Source organism: Xenopus tropicalis, chromosome 9 (genome assembly GCF_000004195.4).
Source record: "Xenopus tropicalis strain Nigerian chromosome 9, UCB_Xtro_10.0, whole genome shotgun sequence".
Classification (NCBI taxonomy): domain Eukaryota; kingdom Metazoa; phylum Chordata; class Amphibia; order Anura; family Pipidae; genus Xenopus; species Xenopus tropicalis.
Window position 1 is genome coordinate 11595422 of NC_030685.2, and position 24761 is coordinate 11620182.

Genomic DNA, 24761 nt, shown 5'->3' on the forward strand with positions numbered 1-24761 from the left:
GGATATTTTGTCTGCTATATATCAATTTGGGTGCCTCTGTACCCCACATAGTTTAGTAAATATATGCATATAGGGCATCATACTGTTCAGTAGACCCCTGTTGTTCATATTTAGAGTGTTTTATGTTGATATGTTACAAAATGTGGGGGTACATAAATCTGACGATTTCAGAAATTTCATAAAAACCATTATGTTTAGCATAGCTTTGTAGTTTGGTAATTTGCAATTGAAAGGTTTGTTTACCCATTTTTGTTTTGTCGGGATGTTTACTTTTGGAAAATATATGGTTTCCTAGGGTCTCCTTACTATTAGGGGGTCTTATAGCAGATAATACACATACCGGGTGCAAAAATTGCACCAGCCAGAGCGTCATATGTGAAAATTCATATACACTATTTTTATTTTGTTGCCCCTGTACGCCACATAGTTTGGTAAATCTATGCATATAGGGCATCAAACTGTTCAGTAGACCTCTGGCATTCATAGTTAGAATGTTTTATGTTGATATGTTAAAAAATGTGGGGGTACATAATGGGGTAAAATGCAAGCTTAGTGACGATTTGCAGAAATGTCATAAAAACTGTTCTGTTTAGCATAGCTTTGTAGTTTGGTAGTTTGCAGTAGAAAGATGTATTTACCTATTTTTGTTTTGTCAGAATGTGTTCTTTCTGAAAATATATAGTTTTCTAGAGTCTCTGTACTGTTAGAGGTTCTTATGGCACATAATACACATGCCGGGAGCTTATATTGCAGCGTATTTACTTTGTATGCACTAACTTCCTTTTGGGGTCTCTAAATACCAAATACTTTGGTGATCCTATGCACAATGGGCATCAAACTGTTCAGTGGACCCTTGGCTTTCATATTTAGGATGTGTTTTTTTGGTACCTAATGCTATGTGGGATATTAGGTGCTTGAAAGTGGAAGGTTTGGTGCAATTTTCAGGTATTTCATCAAAAGCGCCAATTGTGGGAAAACATTGCGACTCTGTAGTTTGGAGTAGAAAGACATGGGTACCCATTTTGCGTTTACCCGAATGTGTACTTTCCCAAAATATGTGGTTTTGAAGGGGTCAATGTATTTTTTTATTTTTGTTTTTACCCCACAAAAATGCAGTAAATGTGTTGAATTTTCAGAAGCTTAAGAGATCTCAGGGGCAATTTGTATGCACTAACTTTATTTTGGGGTCTCTAAATACCAGATACTTTGATAATCCTATGCACAATGGGCATTAAACTGTTCAGTGGACCCTTGGCTTTCATATTTAGGATGTGTTTTCTTGGTACCTAATGCTGTGTGGGAGATTTGATGCTTGAAAGTGGAAGCTTTGAGGCGATTTTTTAGCATTTTCATAATTTTTTATAGAAACTGCTAAATTCAAAGCATTGCTGTTTGGTACTTAGGAGTTAGAAGACATAGTTACCCATTTCGGATTCGGCAGAATGTGTACTTTTCAAAAATATATGGTTTCCTGAGGTAAACTTAATGTTCCAGGAGTTTTGGCTTTGGAATCTAAAGTATGCCGTATTCTGCTGTAATGCTTTGAAAATTGGTAATTAACTGCTGGGAATTTTTGATCTATAGAAGTCAGAAATCTCCATCATTTCTAATTCATTTCTTATAAAATTGACTGCAGTGTGTGTGTGTGTGTGTGTGTGTGTGTGTGAATGTAAAAAGGAATAGAAAACACAAGTATAAACCTATTTTATTATAAACATATACTGTATATTTTACATCTTGCAGCTAGGCAGTTTCATTTGAACAGAAGGTTGAAGTTGATGGATATATGTCTTTGTGGGATTTGGACATGTAGCCATTTTGATGCAACCTCAAAAAAAACATTGTTTGTGACAATGTAAATTATGTATCCTAAAATGTACAAGCATAGAACAGAATCCTGCATGGGTCCAACTTCTGAAATCCAGACCCACAGCCTGCATTTTTACCTGTTTAGACTGTTTTCCCAATCTGCTAAAAGACCCACTACTGCTCTATAAACCGGAAAAGATGCAATCATAAACCAGAAGTGATATTATCAGGTAAAGAAAAACATTTTAAAAAAAGATCAAAAGAGATAAATTAGCTTATATTAAAATTCTCAGACCCAGACTCGTAACGACCATCGCAAGTCCTACCAACAACAAAATCCTTGCCTTTTTCCAGGTAACCCACCTAATTTAGATCTGTAGCATTACTTATTTCATTTCTTAATCACTTTACAAGGATTATACATTATTTATATCAGACCCTGCCCCAATGGAGCTTACAATCTAAGGTCCCTATCACATTCCCATCAGTCCCTGCCCCAATGGAGCTTACAATCTAAGGTCCCTATCCCATTCACACACAGTAGGGCCAATATTATCAGGTGTCAATTAACCTGCCTGTATGTTTTATGGCGTGTAGGAGGAAACAAGAGTACCTAGAGAAAGTCCACACAGCCAGGGGGAGAACATGCAAAGTTTAGAAAATGCCCTGGTTGGAATCAAACTTGGATCCTCAGTGCTGCAAGCCCAATGAGCCTCCATGTTGTATAGAAGTCTTTACCATTCAAGAACATTTTCTGATTTTTTTGTGGCTTGTGTTTCTTCATGCACAGAAAATTGTGATCATGCCTGAATTTTGTAAGCAAGTTGAAAATCACAAAATCTTCTTATACCCTTAGGGGCACATTTACTAACCCACGAATCCGAATCCGAATTGGAAAAATTCAGTTTGTAAAACGAACATTTTGCGACTTTTTCGTATTTTTTGCGATTTTTTTCGGCGCCTTTGCGACTTTTCGGAAATTGCCGCGACTTTTTCGTTACCAATACAATTTGAGCGAAAAAACGCGACTTTTTCGTAGCCATTCCGAAAAAATCTCAAAATACCGATCATTACGAAAAAAACGCAATCGGACGCATTCGGCCCGTTCGTGGGTTAGTAAATGTGCCCCTTCGATTTCACAAAATACTATCGCAATAAATAAATAAATAAATAAAAATGGAATTTATTCAACCTGACAGATTTCATAAGTGAATGAGAAGCTGAAAAGCTCGTTTTTTTCTGCAATTTTACATCAGTCGAGATTTTTTTAGCTTGTTTAAGAATGCAATTTGTTTTTTCACTCAGGTTTTTCTCATAACTTCATTCAGCCATGATAACATAGTTCTAATGTTCCATAAATATGGGCAAACCCATTGGAAAAGAATTGGAAATTGAGGCAAAAATGTCAATTGCTTGTGACTAATTGTGATTTTTTTGGGGAGCTAAGTCTTTTGTTCAGCTTTCAATAAATGTGCCCCCTAATGTTTTATAATCTTTCTATGTATTTTATTCTGTCTCTTTCCCTGAATCCCTTGAATTTGCTGCCCAGCAGTCACTGTGGGGAACTTGCTTGTCTTCAACTTCACTTCTGGGTCGTAAATGACCCCCAATTGTCTCATTCTTTTGTGTATTATAGGAACTTTCTGAATCACATTTTCTATAAAAAAAGGTTTTTAGTCACTGTAGTTTTTTTATTTGCAGTCTTTGTAATGTTTTTCTTAGTGATATTTTGAGTTCCTGGTTCCTCAGACTGTAGATCAGAGGGTTTAAAAAGGGGACTAATATTGTGTAAAATACAGAAGACACTTTGTCCTCAGTAAAATGGCCGTTTACACTTGAGTGGAAGTAGTTAAAGAGAATAGTAGTGTAAAATATAAAGACCACAGTTAGATGGGAGGAGCAGGTGGAGAAAGCTTTGGATCTTGTGTGTTTTGATGAGATTTTTAAAATTGTTGTGAGTATCGCGATGTATGGTAAAAAAGTAACAGTTAAAATTCCCAGTCCAAACATTATCCCAAGGAGAAATATAAGCAATACATTGATGAATGTGTCACTACAGGAGATCTGAAGCAACTGGGGCAGGTCACAAAAGAAACTTTGCAAAGCTTCTGACCTGCAAAATGTTAATTTAGTTAAAAACAGAGTGTGCACTAAGGAACATACTGCACTAAAAACAAACACAATTAAAACAAGAACAACACAAACTTTCCAGCTCATTATCTGCATGTAGTGAAGAGGGTGGCAGATAGCAATGTATCTGTCATAGGACATCACTGCCAGCACAGACACCTCTGACAGAGCAAAGAAGATGAAAAAGTAGAACTGAGTTATACAAGCTGGTAAAGAAATAAACCTTGTGTCTCTGAGTAAATCAAAGAGCATTCTTGGGACAGTGACTGAGGAAGAACACAAATCCATAGACGCCAAGGTTCCAAGGAAGAAGTACATGGGGGTGTGAAGATGGGAATCAGTGAAGATCAGGAGAAGGATGAGAAGGTTCCCAGTCAGAGTTATAAGGTAGATGAGGAGAAACACCAGGAACAGAGGAAGCTGAAGATGTGGAAGATCAGACAATCCAGCAAGTGACAACATATACACTATGGTTTGGTTTTCCATCTCACTTTGGTATTGCCTATAGAAATAAACAAAAATATAATTATGATAATAATTTTCCTCTAAAGGTACAAAGTATGCACATTGTATGGGAATCCCTGAAGATCAGAAGAAGTATGAGAAGGTTCCCAGTCAGAGTTATAAGATAGATGAGGAGAAACACCAGGAACAGAGGAAGCTGAAGATGTGGAAGATCAGACAGACCAGTAAGTAGCATACAGTAGTATATTAGTGTCTTTTCTCTCTTAAGCTACACAGTATGCACTTACTGTGGAAACACTACTATATGACTTACAATACCACCCATAACCAGTTAACACACTGAACTGCAGAACCTTGGACTCAACCATTTAGCTACTATCCAGTTATCGATTACCCCCCCAACACTATCCCAATATATTCACAAGAGAGGTATTACTATTGTTAATATTTAAACAAAACAAAAGATTATGTTGCTATATGTGTGGATGTATATTAGCGACATTAACATCATTTACGAAGTTCTGTCTTATGTTTAAAGTGAATAAATCTTTTCAAAATCATTCATTTTTGTTTGTTGTTTTTGATTATCATTGCTGTTATTTGTGTTCAAGGATAGAAATTGCCTTACTGGGATTTATAGGCAGCGTCCGACTGGCCCACCAGGATACAAGGAAAACTCCTTCTACTGGTCATTTGGCCTAATCCATAGTCATTTCCTATTTCTGTAGGGAACAAAGATGGAAGGGTAGATTAGAATTTGTAAAGAAAAGAGACTAGGATCACATTGTTTCTTTCATTTTTATAAACTCTTGAATGTTCTGATAGGAACAAGGAAAGTAAATAAATAAATAAAGTTTCCTGAGAATATTCCATCCAATATCTATAGAAAGTGCCATCTTTTACTGGTCAAGTTTTTATGACAACTTTTTGCAGGTTTATTCTTTAACACCTACCATTTGAGCTTCTAAAAAATCTGTTCTGCTACGGCAAATGTATAACAGTGGTGGGGAGGAAGTCAGAAGGTTTCCATGTGTGGGAGGGGCTATACTGCCCAACTGTGCTGATATGTTCGGAGTAGAGGAAATAGAATTTATGATATGACGTTATGTGAAGTTCTTCATACTTCTGCTACTATTTGGGGAAAGGTTGAAGGAGAGTTCTTTCCCAGCACCTAGTAATGTTTATTCTGCTCAAAATCACATTGTTTTCTCGAACACCAGTGTATTTTGAGAATCACCTATTATTATAAATTATATTTTAGAAAACAAATACCTAATTTTTTTTTAGTGTATGCAATAATGAGAGTTGAGACTCACCTCTACACAGAGCAACGCATTGTGCAACGCTCTACATCAGATCCCCGTCAACCTCAATTTCAAGAAAGCAGTTGCTAAATAAACCATTCGGGTGATCTCTTGTGGGTAATTATAATGTAGAAATGCCAGTGGGATAGATTTACTACCTACGGGCAAATTGGCTAAACTCATTAGAGATACATAGAAATTAATGTTACAATATGTAGTTTAATAAATGAATTATAGCTCCAAAAAAGTGATACAATACCTGTAGTTCTGGGAAGGAATGCATTTGTAACTGTATCATCCCAGAACTATAGGTATGGGATCCCTTTTTTGGAAACCCGTTATCAAGAAAGCTGAGAATTATGGGAAGGCCATCTCCCAGGGAGTCCAGTTTTAACGAATAATTCATTTTTTTTTTCTTTTTCTCTATTAGTGATGAATGAATCCGCCCCGTTTCACTTCATCGAAAAATTTGTGAAACGACATGAAAATTCTCAAAAGTAAAAAAAAATCATAAAAAAAATAGGCCGTACCTATTTTACCGCTTCCACAACTATTTTGCTGTGACCATTTTTTTGATGCACACTAGTTTTTTCCCCAGCAACTTTCTCAGTATTCGCGAAACAAATGCGGAAATTCGCTGCAAATCCATGTCTGCCGTAAAAAAATCGCTCATCGCTATTCTCTATAGTAATAAACAGTACTGTGTAATTTAGGGTTACAGCTTCATGAATCCATATGGGTGACCAAGAAGCCTATAGGGTGATCCAAATTATGGAAAAATCCCTTATCCAGAAAAACCCCAGGTCCCAAGCATTCATGGAAATAGATTTGATACCTGTATATCAAATAGAAAAAGACCAGGGAATTACTACCTCCACTCATGAATCTTATCCAGGTTGGTGGTAATTCCAGGGTTCACTAGCCTCAATTGGCACATGTCTTTGCTCATGGATATTTTGTCTGCTATATATCAATTTGGGTGCCTCTGTACCCCACATAGTTTGGTAAATCTATGCATATAGGGCATCAAACTGTTCAGTAGGCCCCTGGCGTTCATATTTAGAATGTTTTATGTTGATATGTTACAAAATGTGGGGGTACATAATGGGGTAAAATGCAAGCTTAGTGACGATTTGCAGAAATGTCATAAAAACTGTTATGTTTAGCATAGCTTTGTAGTTTGGTAGTTTGCAGTAGAAAGATGTATTTACCTATTTTTGTTTTGTCAGAATGTGAACTTTCTGAAAATATATGGTTTTCTAGGGTTTCTGTGCTGTTTTAGGGTCTTATGGAACATAATAAACATGCCGGGAGCTTATATTGCAGTGTATTCACTTTGTATGCACTAACTTCCTTTTGGGGTCTCTAAATACCAGATACATCGGTGATCCTATGCACAATGGGCATCAAACTGTTCAGTGGACCCTTGGCTTTCATATTTAGGATGTGTTTTCTTGGTACCTAATGCTATGTGGGAGATAATGTGCTTGAAAGTGGGTGCAATTTTCAGGTATTTCATCAAAAGCACCTATTGTGGGAAAGCATTGCGACTCTGTAGTTTGGAGTAGAAAGACATGGGTACCCATTTTGAATTCACCCGAATGTGTACTTTCCTAAAATATGTGGTTTTGAAGGGGTCAATGTATTTTTTTATTTTTGTTTTTACCCCACAAAAATGCAGTAAATGTGTTGAATTTTCAGTAGCTTAAGAGATCTCAGGGGCAATTTGTATGGACTAACTTTCTTTTGGGGTCTTTAAATACCAGATACTTTGATAATCCTATGCACAATGGGCATCAAGCTGTTCAGTGGACCCTTGGCTTTCATATTTAGGATGTTTTTTCTTGGTACCTTATGTTAAGTGGGAGATATGATAGTTGAACGTGGAAGCTTTGAGGTGATTTTTTAGAATTTTCATAATTTTTTTATTGAAACTGCTAAATTCAAAGCATTGCTGTTTGGTACTTAGGAGTTGGAAGACATGGTTACCCATTTCAGATTCGAAATTGCTTGTGACTGATTGTGATTTTTGAGGGAGGCTTAGTCTTTTGCACAGCTTTCAATAAATGTGCCCCCAAATGTTTGTCTATGTATTTTATTCTGTCTGTTTCCTTGATTCCCAGTCACTTGGCCAATCTTTATTGCCCTCAACTTCACTTCTGGGTCGTAAAAAGACAATAGGGGGTTAAAGTCTCATTCTTTTGTATATTGTAGGAACTTTCTGAAATACATTTTTTTTAAGAAAGGTTTTTAGTCACTGTAGTTTTTTATTTGCAGTCTTTGTAAAGTTTTTCTTAGTGATATTTTGAGTTCCTGGTTCCTCAGACTGTAGATCAGAGGGTTTAAAAAGGGGGTTAATATTGTGTAAAATACAGAAGACACTTTGTCCTCAGTAAATTGGTCATTTGCACTTGAGCGGAAGTAGTTAAAGAAAATAGTAGTGTAAAATATAAAGACCACAGTTAGATGGGAGGAGCAGGTGGAGAAAGCTTTCGATCTCGTGGTTTTTGATGAGATTTTTAGAACTGTTCTGAGTATCACGATGTATGGGAAAAAAGTGACAGTTAAAATTGCCAGTCCAAACATTATCCCAAGGAGAAATATAAGCAATACATTGATGAATATGTCACTACAGGAGATCTGAAGCAACTGGGGCAGGTCACAAAAGAAATTTTGTAAAGCTTCTGACCTGCAAAATGTCAATTTAGCTAAAAACAGAGTGTGCACCGAGGAATATGCTGCACTAAAAACAAACACAATTAAAACAAGATGAACACAAACTTTCCAGTTCATTATCTGCATGTAGTGAAGAGGGCGGCAAATAGCAATGTATCTGTCATAGGACATCACTGCCAGCACAGATATCTCTGAAAGAGCAAAAAAGAAGAAAAAGTAGACCTGAGTTATACAAGCTGGTACAGAAATAAACCTTGTGTCTCTGAGTAAATCAAAGAGCATTCTCGGGACCGTGACTGAGGAAGAACACAAATCCATACACGCCAGGGTTCCAAGGAAGAAGTACATGGGGGTGTGAAGATGGGAATCAGTGAAGATCAGGAGAAGGATGAGAAGGTTCCCAGTCAGAGTTATAAGGTAGATGAGGAGAAACACCAGGAACAGAGGAAGCTGAAGACTTGGAAGATCAGACAGACCAGCAAGAACCAACACATACACTATTGTTTGGTTTTCCATCTCACTTTGGTAATTCCTTTAGAAATAAACAAAAACATAATTATGATAATAATTTTCCTCTAAAGGTACAAAGTATGCACAGAGTTTGGGAATCCGTAAAGATCAGGAGAAGGATGAGAAGTTTCCCAGTCAGAGTTATAAGATAGATGAGGAGAAATGATAGGAACAGAGGAAGCTGAAGACGTGAAAGATCAGACAGACCAGCAAGTAGCATACTATATTAGTGTCTTTTCTCTCTTAAGCTACACAGTATGCACTTACTGTGGAAATACTACTATATGACTTACAATACCACCCATAACCAGTTAACACACTGAACTGCAGAACCTTGGACTCAACCATTTAGCTAGTTATCGATTACCCCCCAACACTATCCCAATATATTCACAAGAGAGGTATTACTATTGTTAATATTTAAACAAAACAAAAGATTATTTTGCTATATGTGTGGATGTATATTAGCGACATTAACATCATTTACGAAGTTCTGTCTTATGTTTAAAGTGAATAAATCTTTTCAAAATCATTCATTTTTGTTTGTTGTTTTTGATTATCATTGCTGTTATTTGTGTTCAAGGATAGAAATTGCCTTACTGGGATTTATAGGCAGCGTTAGACTGGCCCACCAGGATACAAGGAAAACTCCTTCTACTGGTCATTTGGCCTAATCCATAGTCATGTCCTATTTCTGTAGGGAACAAAGATGGAAGGGTAGATTAGAATTTGTAAAGAAAAGAGACTAGGATCACATTGTTTCTTTCATTTTTATAAACTCTTGAATGTTCTGATAAACTAGGAAACTAAATTAATAAAGTTCCCTGAGAATATTCCATCCAATATCTATAGAAACGTGCCATCTTTTACTGGTCAAGTTTTTATGACAACTTTTTGCAGGTTTATTCTTTAATACCTGCCATTTGAGCTTCTAAAATATCTGTCCTGCTATGGCAAATGTATAACAGTGGTGGGCAGGAAGTCAGAAGGTTTCCATGTGTGGGAGGGGCTATACTGCCCAACTGTACTGATATGTTCGGAGTAGAGGAAATTGAATTTATGATATGACGTTATGTGAAGTTTTTATTACTTCTGCTACTATTTGGGGAAAGGTTGAAGGAGAGTTCTTTCCCAGCACCTAATAATGTTCATTCTGCTCAAAATCATATTGTTTTCTAGAACACCAGTGTATTTTGAGAATCGCCTATTATTATAAATTATATTTTAGAAAACAAATACCTATTTATTTTTTTAGTGTATGCAATAATGAGAGTTGAGACTCACCTCTACACAGAGCAACGCATTGTGCAACGCTCTACATCAGATCCCCGTCAACCTCAATTTCAAGAAAGCAGTTGCTAAATAAACCATTCGGGTGATCTCTTGTGGGTAATTATAATGTAGAAATGCCAGTGGGATAGATTTACTACCTACGGGCAAATTGGCTAAACTTATTAGAGATAAATAGAAATTAATGCTACAATATGTATTTTTATATATGAATTATAGCTCCAAAAAAGAGATACAATACCTGCAGTTCTGGGAAGGAATGCATTTGTGACTGTATCATCCCAGAACTACAGGTATGGGATCCCTTATTTGGAAACCCGTTATCATGAAAGCTGTGAATTATGGGAAGGCCATCTCCCATAGAGTCCAGTTTTAGTGACTAATTCTAAATTTTAAAAATGATTTCATTTTTTTTCTCTTATTGATGAGCGAATCTGTCCTGTTTCGCTTTACCAGAAAAATTTGCGAAACAACATAAGAATTTGCGAAACGGCAAAAAAATCCGCGAAAAGCATTTGTTGCGTGACTTTTTTGTGACGCGCCCGCACCTAGTTTTCCACGCCTGCGCCCATTTCAACGGGACCACGCCCAATTTGATTTCTCTGAAATTTCGCAAAACAATTCGCCTATGCCGAAATGTGGAAATTCGCTGTGAATCCTGTCTGCCAAAAAAAATACGGTTATCACTATTCTCTATAGTAATAAACCATACTGTGTAATCTAGGGGTTATGAATCCATATTGGTGACCAACAAGCCTATTGGGTTTATTATTGGGTTTAAATGATTTTAAAGGAGAAGGAAAGTCATTTTGGCATTTTACTGTCAATAGATTTGCCACATTAGTGCCACCTAGAACGCTATATTTATTCTGCAGAAACCATTACCATACCTGAGTAAACAGTTTTAGAAGCTTTCTCCCTTTGCTTAAGATAGCAGCTGCCATTTTAGGTAGCTTCCTTCCTGCAGTCTCTAGCCAGTATAGCTGCGATCACTCATTCCTAAGGGAGGAGGGAGGGAGTTCTTAGCATTCTGGTGGGAGGGAGGAGCAGGAGAGGGGAGAACTGTACAGACTCTGGCCCCGGGAATTAAGGCTGTTTCTGAGAGAGGAAGTCAGACACTGGAACATCATGTTTATAAAAAAAGAGAGAAGAAATCCTGTGTTTCTTTTGATAGAGGACTCAATGCAGCATTACTGTAAGTGCTTATGGCTGTATTTACATAGACCTTTCTGATAAAGCTTACTTAGTTTTTACCTTTCCTTCTCCTTTAAGTAAACTTGAGGCATGGTGATCCAAATTATGGAAAAATCCCTTATCCAGAAAACCCCTGGCATTCATGGTAATACATTTGATACCTGTATATCAAATAGAAAAAGACCAGGAAATGATTACCTCCATGCATAAATATCATCCAGGTTGGTGGTAAGTCCAGGGTTCACTAGCATCAATGGGTACATTATTCATCATAAGAGGTAGGATGGATGCATTGGTGCTTAATGCAACTATTAGACCCAGCTATCCATCAACCTACGTACTGTAATTACAGGGGCACCTTACATCAGACAGCCCATAAAGCTACATGGAGAGAGCTCAACCATAATGGAGTCCACATCAGTGGTGTCAGAATTGGCCATAACCCACCACATGTTCATGGTGAAGAGAACTAGTATTTGTACCCTTTACATTATGGTATCATATGGCTGCCATTGTGTGTTTCACTCACTTCAATGGACTTTGTCGTCATCTCCTTGTGAATTCCATTTTTCTCTTTAGGCCATCAGGATAATGGACAACAAATTATAAAAGACCATAGAGAAGGTCTGGAGAGCAGTAATGGTGTCTTATTCTATATATTATGGCTGTTGCATGTTATACTACTCTCCCCTCATAAACAATTTATATGATTGATTGTGGAGAACATGGCAACTTTATATCCGGTATTTTAGTTTTACTGACTTTCTACAGTAATGTTCCTTGACATAGTCAACAGGTTCATTAGTTTCTGATGACCAATGTCTGCAATGGAGGATGGAGATGGGTAATGGAACTCTGCCACTGTCCATATGTAATATACAAGCCATTTGTAAGTAAGATTTTTGTTGCCAAAACTAATGAACAAATCTTCCGTCCTGGTTCCAATGTTGATTCCTAATGGGAAATTGTTAACTACCCTTGCCCCTGCTTTAAAGCAGTAGATACAAAAACTATTTTAGAATCTTTGAAAATAAGGTAGATAAATTCATAGAGCAACCCCCTATTTTTTTTTTTTTTAGCTTCTCCATATTATTTTCAAATTTCCTCATCTTTTGGTGTTGTCATAGTACTTCCTAGTTCTTCATTATCCTGAAGAAGCTCTGATTGTTAAATGAAAAAGGAATAATTGTTTGTAGGTGTGCCATTTCTGATGCTTTCAATATGAGCTGAGTAAACACGTCCTAAATATCTTCAACTGGAACTGTTACTTGAACTGATTTCCAGATTATGTAACTTAATGGTCCAGCAACTAGTGATGAGCGAATCTGTCCCGTTTCGCTTCACCATAAAATTCGCGAAACAGCAAGAAGATCCGCAAAAAATTCTCGAAACGCATTTGTCGCATGTTTTTTTTTGTCACCCACATCTTTTTTTGTCGCCCACCCTTTTTTGATGTAACGCGCCCTTTTTTTGACTCATCCGCACCCTTTTTGACGCGACCACGCCCAATTTGACGCACGACAAAATAATTTTTCTGCAGTGAATTTTTACAGAAGTTTTGCAAAACAATTCGCCAATGGTGAAATGCAGAAATTCTCTGCGAATCAATGCCTGCTGAAAAAATTTGCTCATCACTACCAGCAACCTGTTCCACTTTATTTGATAGAGACACAGAGAACCCAGAATTTGGTTGCGTTTCACGCAATGCAGATTCAGCTTAATCCAGAGAGGCCGATCTATCAAAATTCAACTTATTTATGAAAAATGCGGAAAAAAAACACTTCCACAGATTACCCAGGTAGAACAGAAACCATTAAAGTCTGTCTCTGTGCTTGATGAGACCAGTTCCTGGTCCCCCTTAGGCTCTCAATGTAATTCAACCCCATCCCTCTCCTGGTTCCATTGTAAAAGTGATGGATTCTGGGACTTGTCTCTCTACTCACAAGTTCATGTGGATATGGCATGCATAAGCTTAAGTACCTGGCTCTTAATTATAACACATTAGGCAGTAGTGATGAGCGAATCTGTCCCGTTTCACTTCGCGGGAAAATTAGCGAATCTTTCAAAAGATTCGCAAAACGGCAAAAATGTCACACGGAAAAAAATTTGTCGCCCGCGACTATTCTTTTGACTCCCGCAACTAATTTTTTGACGCGCGACTATTACTTTTGCCACCGCAACTATTTATTTTGATGCAAGACTATTCTTTTGACACGCGACTATTATTTTGCCACCGCGACTATTTATTTTGACGCGAGACTATTCTTTTGACGCCCGCAACTAATTTTTTGACGCGTGACTATTTATTTTGATGCAAGACTATTCTTTTGACGCGCGACTATTATTTTGATGCAAGACTATTCTTTTGACGCGCGACTATTATTCTGACGCAAAACTATTCTTTTAACATGCGACTATTTATTTTGACGCCACAACTATTTATTTTGATGCCTGCGACTATTCTTTTGACGTCCGCAACTATTTATTTTGATGCCTGCGACTATTCTTTTGACGTCCGCAACTATTTATTTTGATGCTGCGGCTATTCTTTTGATGCCCACGACTATTCTTTTGACGCCTGCGACTATTTATTTTGACGTGTGGCAATTCTTTTGACGCCCGCGTCAATTTTTGGACGCGCGGCAAACTTTTCGCCGTGAATCCATGCCTGGCGAAACATTTCACCCATCACTATTAGGCAGGATTCCTTCAGTCAGAAAAAGGTTTATGACATGAAGGTTCATGGACGAGGTTCCTTTTGAGATTCAGAAAAACGTCTCTCACTGCTCATCGTGTGAAAACTCTATTAAAGTCTATGGGAATCTTGTCAATGAGTTGAGATAACGAGATAACTTTTTCAGTTCCCTTTTGAGATATTACAGAAGGGATGGAAACAGAAAAATGTACATGCATATTATAAATGACTTGGGAACTGTTAGAATGGAATTAGACTCAGGAGAATTGGAAGGCTTAGGTGCGAGGGTTTTTATGGCTGAGACTTGTTCAGTGGTTGCATAAAGGCAATCGAGATAATAGGTGAGAGATTTTTGTTATATTTTAGCATTGGTAGTTATACGAATTTCAAATTTCTTTCATAAGATTTTGTTTAACATAAGATTTGTTTTCAAGCCGGTAGCCAACTACTTCTGGGTTTCCTTCCATATATTGTTCCACAGAAGAACTTGTCAGCATGGTCAGTACAATTAGCAAAATCCCCTTAGCCCTAATGGAAAGGAAGTTTTCAACATTTGGCAATGATCTGAAGGTAAAACCATTGGCGGTGAGAGAATCTGTCCTGTTTCGCTTCACCGGAAAATTTCACAAATTGGCAAAAATTCATAAAACAGGTTGGGAAGTCAATGGGAATTTCTTTGCGGCAACTTTTTTTCCCACTGTCGCTTTTTCCGAGCTTATGGGTGTTTTTGACAGCAACCTTTTTTTTTAAAAGCTTGCCGCTCACAATAAATTGGAGTCTTGTGTTTTTTTTTCAGTTTTGTGAAAAGTCACACATTGCAAACACATACTGCACTTACTATCCTAGAAGTTTTGTACTAGAGAGACACGGGGTGCCTTCAGACATGGAGGAGGTCTTTTTTTGGCTCTAAGTTTTCTCTCTTTTGCTGAGAATAATATTTGCTGGATCAGTCTCTGTTATTAGTTTCATTTTATGCATTTTTATTATTTGTTCTTTTTTATAGGCAACACCACATTGAGATGGAAAACCAATCTGTAGTGTATATGTTGGTTCTAACTGGACTGTCTGATCTTTTGAATCTTCAGCTTCTCCTTTTCTTGCTTTTTCTTGTTGTCTATTTTATGACTCTTATTATAAACCTTCTCATCCTTCTCCTGATCTTCACTGATTCCCATCTTCACACCCCCATGTACTTCTTCCTTGGAACCCTGGCATGTCTGGATATGAGTTACTCCTCAGTCACTGCCCCAAGAATGCTCTTTGATTTATTTACAGGAAGAAGGATAATTTCTGTACCAGCTTGTATAACTCAAGTCTACTTCTTCATCTTTTTTGGTGTATCAGAGGTATTTTTGCTGGCAGTGATGTCCTATGACAGATACATTGCTATCTGCCGCCCTCTTCACTACATGCAGATAATGAGCTGGAATGTTTGTGTTCAGTTTGTATCAGGTGTGTTGGTTTCTACTTCAGTATATTCCTTGCTGCACACTCTTTTTTTAAGTAAACTGACCTTTTGCAGCTCTAATGTTTTGCAAAGTTTCTTTTGTGACCTGCCCCAGTTGCTTCAGGTCTCCTGTAGTGACACATTCATCAATGTATTGCTTATATTTCTCTTTGGAATATTGTTAGGAATAGGAATTTTAGGGGTCACCTTTTACCCATACATCACTATAATTATTACTGTTCTGAAAATTCCATCAAAAAACATGAGAGCCAAAGCTTTCTCCACCTGCTCCTCCCATCTAACTGTGGTCTCTATATTTTACAGTACTGCTTTCTTCAACTACTTCCGCCCAAATGCAAAGTATCATTTCACAGAGGACAAAGTGGCTTCTGTATTTTATGCAATATTAACTCCCTTTTTAAATCCTCTGATCTACAGTCTGAGGAACCAGGAGCTCAAAACATCTTTAAAAAGAACTTTACACTCACTGTAAATCATTGGATAAATTAGTTGAATGAACTATAGCCGTTAGAGAACCATGGACAATGGCTGGCACGGTGGGACAATTGTTAGAAATGCTGCCTTTTCGCTTGGGGGTCATATGTTTGGTTCTAACCAGAGGGCTACCTGCAAGAGGCTTCTTTGTTCTCCCAGTACGTGTGTGGGTTTCCTCTTATTTCCTTCCACACTGGGCAGGGACTGGTGTAAACCTATTTAATCTCTTTGATCTTATATGAAAAAAAAATAATAAAGATGATTGGTTTAAAACTGCTTTTGCAATGGATCAAAGAGTTTTCAGGTTTTCCCAGTGCTTTCATTCGTACAAACATTATTCCGAAGACGGACATTTTGAAGTTTCTATTTGGATTCTTTTTGCAGTTTTTTTTAATAAATGACTTGGCATTTGTGGTTTTAGGGAAAATGAGTTTAAAAACCACTAAAACCACTAAAATCCAAATGTTGATAAATGGGCCCCTATGTGAATGTCCATACCCCCTGAGATATGAATATGAAACGTATGGATAATTTGACCTACTAATTGATCTACTGTATGATCCACCCCAGTCATACCTATTTTTTCCAATTCCAATAAAATTTACCCCTTTTTGGTCTGCAATAAAGAACTGTCCTGCCTAAATGGCCAAATGCTCACTTAATCCTGTGCAAAGGAGCCTGTGAAACCCAAGGCATCAGATGGACCTATCAGGAGTAGTGATGAGCGAATCTGTCCCGTTTCGCCATAAAATTTGCGTAAGAAGCATGAAAATTCAGGAAATGGCAAAAAATTTGTGAAACGCATTTGTTGCGCGTTTTTTTTGTCGTCCGTGTCTATTTTTGTCACCTGCATTTCATTTTTGCGCTCTTTTTTGACGCAACCGCTCCCTTTTGTGACGCAACCGCGCCTGCTTTGACACACAACAAAAACTATTTCCGTGCAACGCATTTTTCTGCTGCGAATATTCATGATAGCTTCGTGAAATTCGTGAAACGCATTTGTCGCGCAATTTTGTCGCCCATGTCTATTTTTTGTCACCTGCGTATATTTTTTGAGCCCTTTTTTATGCGACAGCGCCCAATTTGAAGCGACCACTCCCTTTTTTGACTCGACTATGCCCGGTTTGATGCACAACAAAAAAAATTTCTGTGCGACGCATTTTTCCGCTGTGAATTTTCACGGTAGTTTTGCGAAACAATTCGCCAATGGCGAAATGCAGAAATTCGCTGCAAATCCATGCCTGGCGAAAAAATTTGCTCTTCACTAATAAGGAGCTGTAGCAGCTTGTGAAATTTCAAGAGATCCAAGAGCTAAAATGTCCCATTGCAAGTTACAGCTCAGTATCATCTTGAGGTCTTAGAAAGTATTATTATTATTATTATTATTAATTGGTTATGTCCATTTCACTGCTCTTTCCATACAAATTATCTATACTTTTTTTGCCATTATTGTGTTAATAATTCAATTTCCTGTAATGATCTCAGTGATACCTGTGGCTTAGAGATGTCCTTCTCATTCTTGGTTTGGGCTGAATGTTCCTCTGTTCTTGTTTCTATTCTACCTGTGTGTGGCCCCATGATTGTGATGGAACAGTTTGTATACTAGTAAGCCAGTGAAATAGAACTTTCTTTTTAAAAATTTCCAAAATTTTAAAATAAAATTTCATTTTTTTTACAGATCTGGAATTTGAAAACCAAAGAGAGAAGGTAGAGTAGCAATGTGATAACAATAAAGTATTGACCAGCATGGATATTACATGGATTAGGGAAGCAAATCGAACATTTTTATAAGTAACATTTCAATATAAATATAATAATGTAGAACATAATCTCATTCTAATTTCCTTCATACAAAAATTCTAAAGGAAACCATTTTTCCGAGGATATTGAGGTTTTCGTGGATTTTTTTTCATAGCTACATACAAGATCACATTTAGAGAATTATTTTTCCACGTTTTAGTGATTCCACCTAAATTTCTTGTCCACTTTTAAGAAGAGAAATATAAATGTATATTCTAAATGCAATATCTATATTGTCCAACAGCGACAACACCTATATTTGGTTCTCTAGGGGGAGCTGCATTGTGTTATTTCTAGAGTAGGAGGTCCCAGACCAGGAAAACTATTTAACTGAGTTGGGAATAAGGAGGAACCCCATTGGCCTCGGTAACATCTAGTGATGGCACAGGCCTTGTCAGCAGATGTCTCTCAGCTGAGCTGTCCTTGGTAAGTGCTGGCTAGGGACCTATATAAGTTGGCAAGGCTATTGTGTTGTCCCAAGAAGGGTGTATTCCAGGACCCCAGAAGTGATTGGTGCAGCTAGTGAGAATCCAAGTTTGATCATAGCCTGTACAGAGAGATACCATAAACCATAGGGATTCCCCTGTACTAAGCACAATTCAGCAGGAACAGCCCCCTAAGTTTGCTCATAGCCTGTACAGAGAGATAACATAAAACTATGGCACATAGGGATTCCCCTGTACTAAGCACAATTCACTTCCCATTATAAGTACATAGGTATATAATAAAACCTTGATACATGTTATCATGTTGGTTCATTTTGAGTCCCCAAATACTCAATGATTCCATTTTTGGTTCTTAAAAAATTACGCTGCAATCTGTACCCCTTGTTTGAATAAAATATTATAAATGTTATTGGATCTCTTTGACTCCAGCAACCTCTGTATTGATTAGCATTCTGCAGAAGCAGGAAATGGAGTTTGATGGAGACCTTTTTGAATACATTACCATCTCCAAACTACCTTTAGAAGCCACTCCCACCATGATTTTAGTAGTAGTGACACAATGCCACCACGGTTACCACGCCTGGCAAGGCACAAAAATTCAAAATAAACAGACTACCCTTGGATACCACATATTGAATGTTCTGAACTCCTTGGTCCTAACTTCAACCCCAGTAAGAGCCATCAGGCCTTGACAAACACATAATGTAAATGAAATGTACATCCCACCCTCTTTTTTATGAAGTGGCAGGCCCCTTTATTTGATTAAACCTTGGTGGTTGAGCGCCCTACTATATTTAGAGACCAGGTATGGTCAAGTGTAGGGGTTTCTTAAGTGGCAGATATGCTATTCAGAAGAGAATCTTGATGGTTGAGCTCCCTACTGTATTTAGAGACCAGGTATGGTCAAGTGTAGGGGTTTCTAAAGTGGCAGATATGCTATTCAGAAGAGAACCTTGATGGTTGAGCGCCCTACTGTATTTAGAGACCAGGTATGGTCAAGTGTAGGGGTTTCTAAAGTGGCAGATATGCTATTCAGAAGAGAACCTTGATGGTTGAGCGCCCTACTGTATTTAGAGACCAGGTATGGTCAAGTGTAGGGGTTTCTAAAGTGGCAGATATGCTATTCAGAAGAGAACCTTGATGGTTGAGCGCCCTACTGTATTTAGAGACCAGGTATGGTCAAGTGTAGGGGTTTCTAAAGTGGCACATATGCTATTCAGAAGCGAACCTTGATGGTTGAGTGCCCTACTGTATTTAGAGACCAGGTATGGTCAAGTGTAGGGGTTTCTAAAGTGGCAGATATGCTATTCAGAAGAGAACCTTGATGGTTGAGCGCCCTACTGTATTTAGAGACCAGGTATGGTCAAGTGTAGGGGTTTCTAAAGTGGCACATATGCTATTCAGAAGCGAACCTTGATGGTTGAGTGCCCTACTGTATTTAGAGACCAGGTATGGTCAAGTGTAGGGGTTTCTAAAGTGGCAGATATGCTATTCAGAAGAGAACCTTGATGGTTGAGCGCCCTACTGTATTTAGAGACCAGGTATGGTCAAGTGTAGGGGTTTCTAAAGTGGCAGATATGCTATTCAGAAGAGAACCTTGATGGTTGAGCGCCCTACTGTATTTAGAGACCAGGTATGGTCAAGTGTAGGGGTTTCTAATGTGGCAGATATTCTATTCAGAAGAGAACCTTGATGGTTGAGCGCCCTACTGTATTTAGAGGCCAGGTATGGTCAAGTGTAGGGGTTTCTAAAGTGGCAGATATGCTATTCAGAAGAGAACCTTGATGGTTGAGCACCCTAATGTATTTAGAGACCAGGTATGGTCAAGTGTAGGGGTTTCTAAAGTGGCAGATATGCTATTCAGAAGAGAACCTTGATGGGGTTTTTTTTTTATTGCAAACTTGTATACTTTCATAACTATTCATAACCAGGTTGAGCCATGCCAGCTTCCGAGCCTCCAATTCTCCCCTCCAATTAAACAAAAGTTCAATCCTCTTTGCATACAAGATATTGGAGCATAACTGAACAGTCATACCTAAAGCTAATTCATTTCAACCTACTCTGGTAGGTGATGATGTTGATATTATGTATCTGTTATGATGGAAAAGGAGACTGTATACTAAAATGTTGAACTTGTGTGAAAGTTGTGTGGCGATCTAAAGATATAGATTTTCCATTAGTGGGGAGGGAATCTATAGCCAAAGTCTTAGTTTTCAAAATCCATTATGCTCTTTATGGTTTCAATAACAGGAAGCTCGGGGCAAGTTTTCAATGTAATGATCTTGATATGTGTCTGAGGAGAAACAATAGGTTAGCTGAAAGCAGTTCTAATGTGTAGCACTGGCTCCTTCTGAAAGCTCAGACTCAGGCACACTTTACTGCTGCGCTGCAAGTTGAAGTGATATCCCCCCCCCTCACCCCCAGCAGCCCATCAGCAGAACAATGGGAAGGGAGCAAGATAGCAGCTCCCAGTAGGTATCAGAATAGCACTCAATAGTAAGAAAGCCAAGTCCGGCTTGGGACTCCTCCAGTTACATGGGAGTAGGAGAAACAATAGGTTAGCTGAAAGAAATTCTAATGTGTAGCGCTGGCTGAAAGCTCAGACTCAGGCACAAGGCACTGAGATGGCGCCTATACACCAATATTACAGCTACAAATGGTTCAAGAATTAAACGTTAAACAACAGAGGGAATTATTTGCTATGTAAACAGCGTAATTTAGACATAAAAATCATGACTGAATCTCTTTAAGGAATACTCTGACTTAGACGAAGAACACTCTTATCATCTAAAGACCAGTGACCATTTTTCCAAATACTTTCTATGCCTCCCATATGCTCTACAGACTCTACGCTTAGCTATAGATTGTTTTTAGCACTGACATCTTGTAATTGTTCCATACAGCAAAGTATTGTGGAGAATCCAGGTTATATTTGTCCCAACCTCTGTTTGCACCAGAGATTATGTAGGGGTTTCACAGCTTTGGATCTGGGTTCTCCAGCAATCAAGACTTTTCAGGTTTTTTATTATTTTGTCCCCTGTTTCGCAAAATAATTCGCCAATGGCGAAACGCTGACATTCGCTGTGAATCCATGCCTGGTGAATTATTTCGCCCATCACTATTCATGGTTCCAGGAATTCACATTTGTTTTAATGCATTTGGGGTCCACTTTTTTTTTTGTCTTGGGCAAATATTAAATATATAAACATTAATGCTTTTTTCATTTGTAAGTTTAGTCGTGGCAGAATAAACCTCAAAAACGAAAACAAACCCAGATGTTTGAGAAATGGGCCTCCCAATTTTTATTCTTCTTCTAATTTAGTTTATTCATTCAATCTATCCAATCATTTACAGTTTTTGTAAAGCTCTTGTTAAGGCCATTTTGAGCTCTTGGTTCCTCAGGCTGTAGATTAAAGGGTTTAAAAAAGGGTCTAATATTGCGTAAAATACAGAAGCCACTTTGTCCTCAGTTGAATTATTTGTATTTAAGAAAAAATAGTTGAAGAAAATAGTGCTGTAAAATATAAAGACGACAGTTAGATGGGAGGAGCAGGTGGAGAAAGCTTTGGATCTCATGGTTTTTGATGGGATTTTCAGCACAGTGGTTATTATAGTGATATATGGGAAAAAGGTGACCACCACAATGCCTAACTGAAATAGTATCCCAGATAGAAATATAAGCAATACATTGATGAATGTGTCACTACAGGAGATCTGAAGCAACTGGGGAAGGTCACAAAATAGACTTTGCAAAGTATCTGACCTGCAAAATGTCAGTTTATTTAAAAAAAGGGTGTGCATTAAGGAATATAGTACACTAAATACCAACATGCCTGATACAATTTGAACACAAGATTTCCAGCTCATTATCTGCATGTAGTGAAGAGGGCGGCAGATGGCAATGTATCTGTCATAGGACATCACTGCCAGCACAGATGTCTCTGAAACACCAAAACAGATGAAGAAGTAGATCTGAGTTATACAAGCTGGTATAGAAATGGCCCTTCTTCTTCTGAGAAAATCATAGAGCATTCTTGGGGCAGTGACTGAGGTGTAACTCATATCCAGACATGCCAGGGTTCCAAGGAAGAAGTACATGGGGGTGTGAAGATGGGAATCAGTGAAGATCAGGAGAAGGATGAGAAGGTTCCCAGTCAGAGTCAATAGGTAGATCAGGAGAAACACCAGGAACAGAGGAAGCTGAAGACTCGGAAGATCAGACAGACCAGCGAGAACCAACATATACACTATGGTTTGGTTTTCCATCTCAGTGTGGCAGTGCCTATAATAATAAAATGCATTAAAACAGAAACGTACAAGAATGGAAGACTTTAGATCAGTCGTTGTCCAGCTCTTGCTGAGATGAGACTAATAGCCAGAGGGCTACAGGCTGAGCACCCCTAAGGTACAGTAATATTATAATACTGTGTCTTGACATTAAGGACCACATTATCAATAAGTTTTTTGTTTGTTTGTTTTTGTTTATCATGTACATTATTGAACAAGGGCAATTTGAATGAAAATTAATTGTTTTTTTTCTCCTGCATATGGAAAATATTTCTCATTATGACAAATCAGCAACTTCAAGATAAGTACTTGGTTTAAAACCATTCTAGGTGTGGCTAGGCCATTGCCCTGCTGATAGTTGGACCTCCTTCTCCTCAATCCCATGTTACTTGTAGACAGAAAATGTTCATCCTATAGATTGGCTTTGTATTTGGCCCCATAGCTTTTGCAATCCCAACCTATACCCACATCCCCAAAACATGTTGATACCACCACCATACTGTTTTGGCTTTCTGTCCCATAAAACTATGCCACTAGGGTTAACAAAACCAGTTTTGGTCTCATCTAAAGACCAGTGAACATTTTTCCAAATACTTTCTATGCCTCCCATATGCTCTACAGACTCAACGCTTAGCTATGGATTGTTTTTAGCACTGACATCTTCTTGTAACTGTTCCATACAGCAAAGTATTATGGAGAATCCAGGCTATATTTTTCCCAACCTCTGGTTGCACCAGAGATTATGTAGGGGTTTCACAGCTTTGGATCTGGGTTCTTAAGACTTTTCAGGTTTTTTTATTTGGAAATAATTTTATAAGATGTGCAGATTATTTTTCTAAGTTTACATTATAGACTATTTTGTGCAGATCGGCGATATAAAATCTCAATTATAACCATTTCATTTAAGGTTGTAACGCCACAAAATGCGGAGAAGTCCAAGGGGACTCTGAATCATTGAACAAAGTGACACCACCAATGTATAGAGTACTACTATGCCGTTATACAACCTATTATATAAAATATTTGGAATTTGACGTTTCCACAAAAAAGTTATTTTCCTACTGTGTTCACAAGTTCATACAAAGATGTATCTACAGAACTTTATGTGCATTATGTACAGTGCAAGTGAATTGGTCCTGACACCCCAGATAGCAGCTCCCCCTTCCAAAGAGCAGGTTCCCTAGAGGCTGAAATAAAACAAAGGTTCACCATCCTACAGGTCATCACCATCCTACAGGTCAGAATGAATTCAGACATTTTCTACACTGCTAAAAAAGCTCAAGGTAGAAATGTAGAATGAATTTGCACAATTTGTGACTTGCAAAGTTTAAGTTAACGTTATTAAGTATGAAATTAAGTTTGAAAAATGCAACATCTTACCTCTGATCTCAATACCCTTTCAGCAATGGCTAAATGAACCTCAGTTATAAACCCTTCCTTCCCCAGCCTTCCAGTCCTCTGGAGTCTAATTATATTTTAATGGTTCCCAGGGCGCTAAAGGCATTTTTTACCTTATACTAGAAATTAGGCAAAATACATTTTTTTCCTAATAGCATGAAAATATCAGAGATAAAGGGGCTTATTTATAATCTGAATCGTTTTAGTTATACCAATAGCTAATGCTCTGGAATAAAATGAACCAATAAATATATTTGTAGCTGTAATATTGGTGTGTAGGCGCCATCTCTGTGCCTTGTGCCTGAGTCTGAGCTTTCAGCCAGCGCTACACATTAGAACTGCTTTCAGCTAACCTATTGTTTCTCCTACTCCCATGTAACTGGAGGAGTCCCAAGCCGGACTTGGATTTCTTACTATTGAGTGCTATTCTGATACCTACTGGGAGCTGCTATCTTGCTCCCTTCCCATTGTTCTGCTGATCGGCTGCTGGGGGTGAGGGGATATCACTCCAACTTGCAGCACAGCAGTAAAGTGTGCCTGAGTCTGAGCTTTCAGCCAGCGCTACACATTAGAACTGCTTTCAGCTAACCTATTGTTTCTACTACTCCCATGTAACTGGAGGAGTCCCAAGCCGGACTTGGATTTCTTACTATTGAGTGCTATTCTGATACCTACTGGGAGCTGCTATCTTGCTCCCTTCCCATTGTTCTGCTGATCGGATGCTGGGGGTGAGGGGGGGATATCACTGTGCCCCAAACTAAAACTCCCAGTCCATTATTTTATACTATGCAGCCAAACAAAAGTGAAGCTCTGTG

At 38.1% G+C, this 24761-nt stretch overlaps 4 protein-coding genes across 4 annotated transcripts; 1 reads left to right on the forward strand and 3 right to left on the reverse strand.

The window, feature by feature from the left end:
- Positions 1-3486: 3486 nt before the first annotated feature.
- LOC101732890 (olfactory receptor 146) lies at positions 3487-6657 on the reverse strand. The gene is made up of 2 exons (XM_031893815.1): positions 6581-6657; positions 3487-4441 (listed from the first exon to the last, which is right to left on the reverse strand). Exons 1-2 carry the CDS (start codon positions 6655-6657, stop codon positions 3487-3489), a joined length of 1032 nt encoding a protein of 343 aa, XP_031749675.1.
- A 1301-nt stretch (positions 6658-7958) lies between these two features.
- Positions 7959-11641, reverse strand: or8g1 (uncharacterized LOC100491470). The gene is made up of 2 exons (XM_031893816.1): positions 11577-11641; positions 7959-8916 (listed from the first exon to the last, which is right to left on the reverse strand). The coding sequence occupies exons 1-2, from the start codon at positions 11639-11641 to the stop codon at positions 7959-7961; spliced, it is 1023 nt and encodes a 340-aa protein (XP_031749676.1).
- A 555-nt stretch (positions 11642-12196) lies between these two features.
- LOC100491305 (olfactory receptor 1052) lies at positions 12197-16013 on the forward strand. Its single transcript, XM_031893817.1, has 2 exons — positions 12197-12222; positions 15077-16013. Exons 1-2 carry the CDS (start codon positions 12197-12199, stop codon positions 16011-16013), a joined length of 963 nt encoding a protein of 320 aa, XP_031749677.1.
- Positions 16014-21609: 5596 nt separating this feature from the next.
- On the reverse strand, positions 21610-22452 carry LOC116407794 (olfactory receptor 1G1-like; the record flags this gene model as incomplete). The annotated part of the gene is made up of 1 exon (XM_031893818.1): positions 21610-22452. A coding segment is annotated over one exon (843 nt), but the record flags the coding sequence as incomplete, so codon positions are not given.
- Positions 22453-24761: the final 2309 nt, after the last annotated feature.

Bases quoted from the DNA above. Each gene is read 5' to 3' on its own strand.
- LOC101732890 (XM_031893815.1), bottom strand. From the start codon at position 6,657: ATGAGCAAAGACATGTGCCAATTGAGGCTAGTGAACCCTGGAATTACC. The intron at 4,442-6,580 runs GTAGTAATTCCC...TTATTTCTATAG, and splicing joins GATAAGATTCATGAGTGGAG to GCAATACCAAAGTGAGATGG.
- or8g1 (XM_031893816.1), bottom strand. From the start codon at position 11,641: ATGTACCCATTGATGCTAGTGAACCCTGGACTTACCACCAACCTGGAT. The intron at 8,917-11,576 runs GTAATCATTTCC...TTATTTCTAAAG, and splicing joins GATGATATTTATGCATGGAG to GAATTACCAAAGTGAGATGG.
- LOC100491305 (XM_031893817.1), top strand. From the start codon at position 12,197: ATGTCTGCAATGGAGGATGGAGATGG. The intron at 12,223-15,076 runs GTAATGGAACTC...TCTTTTTTATAG, and splicing joins GCAATGGAGGATGGAGATGG to GCAACACCACATTGAGATGG.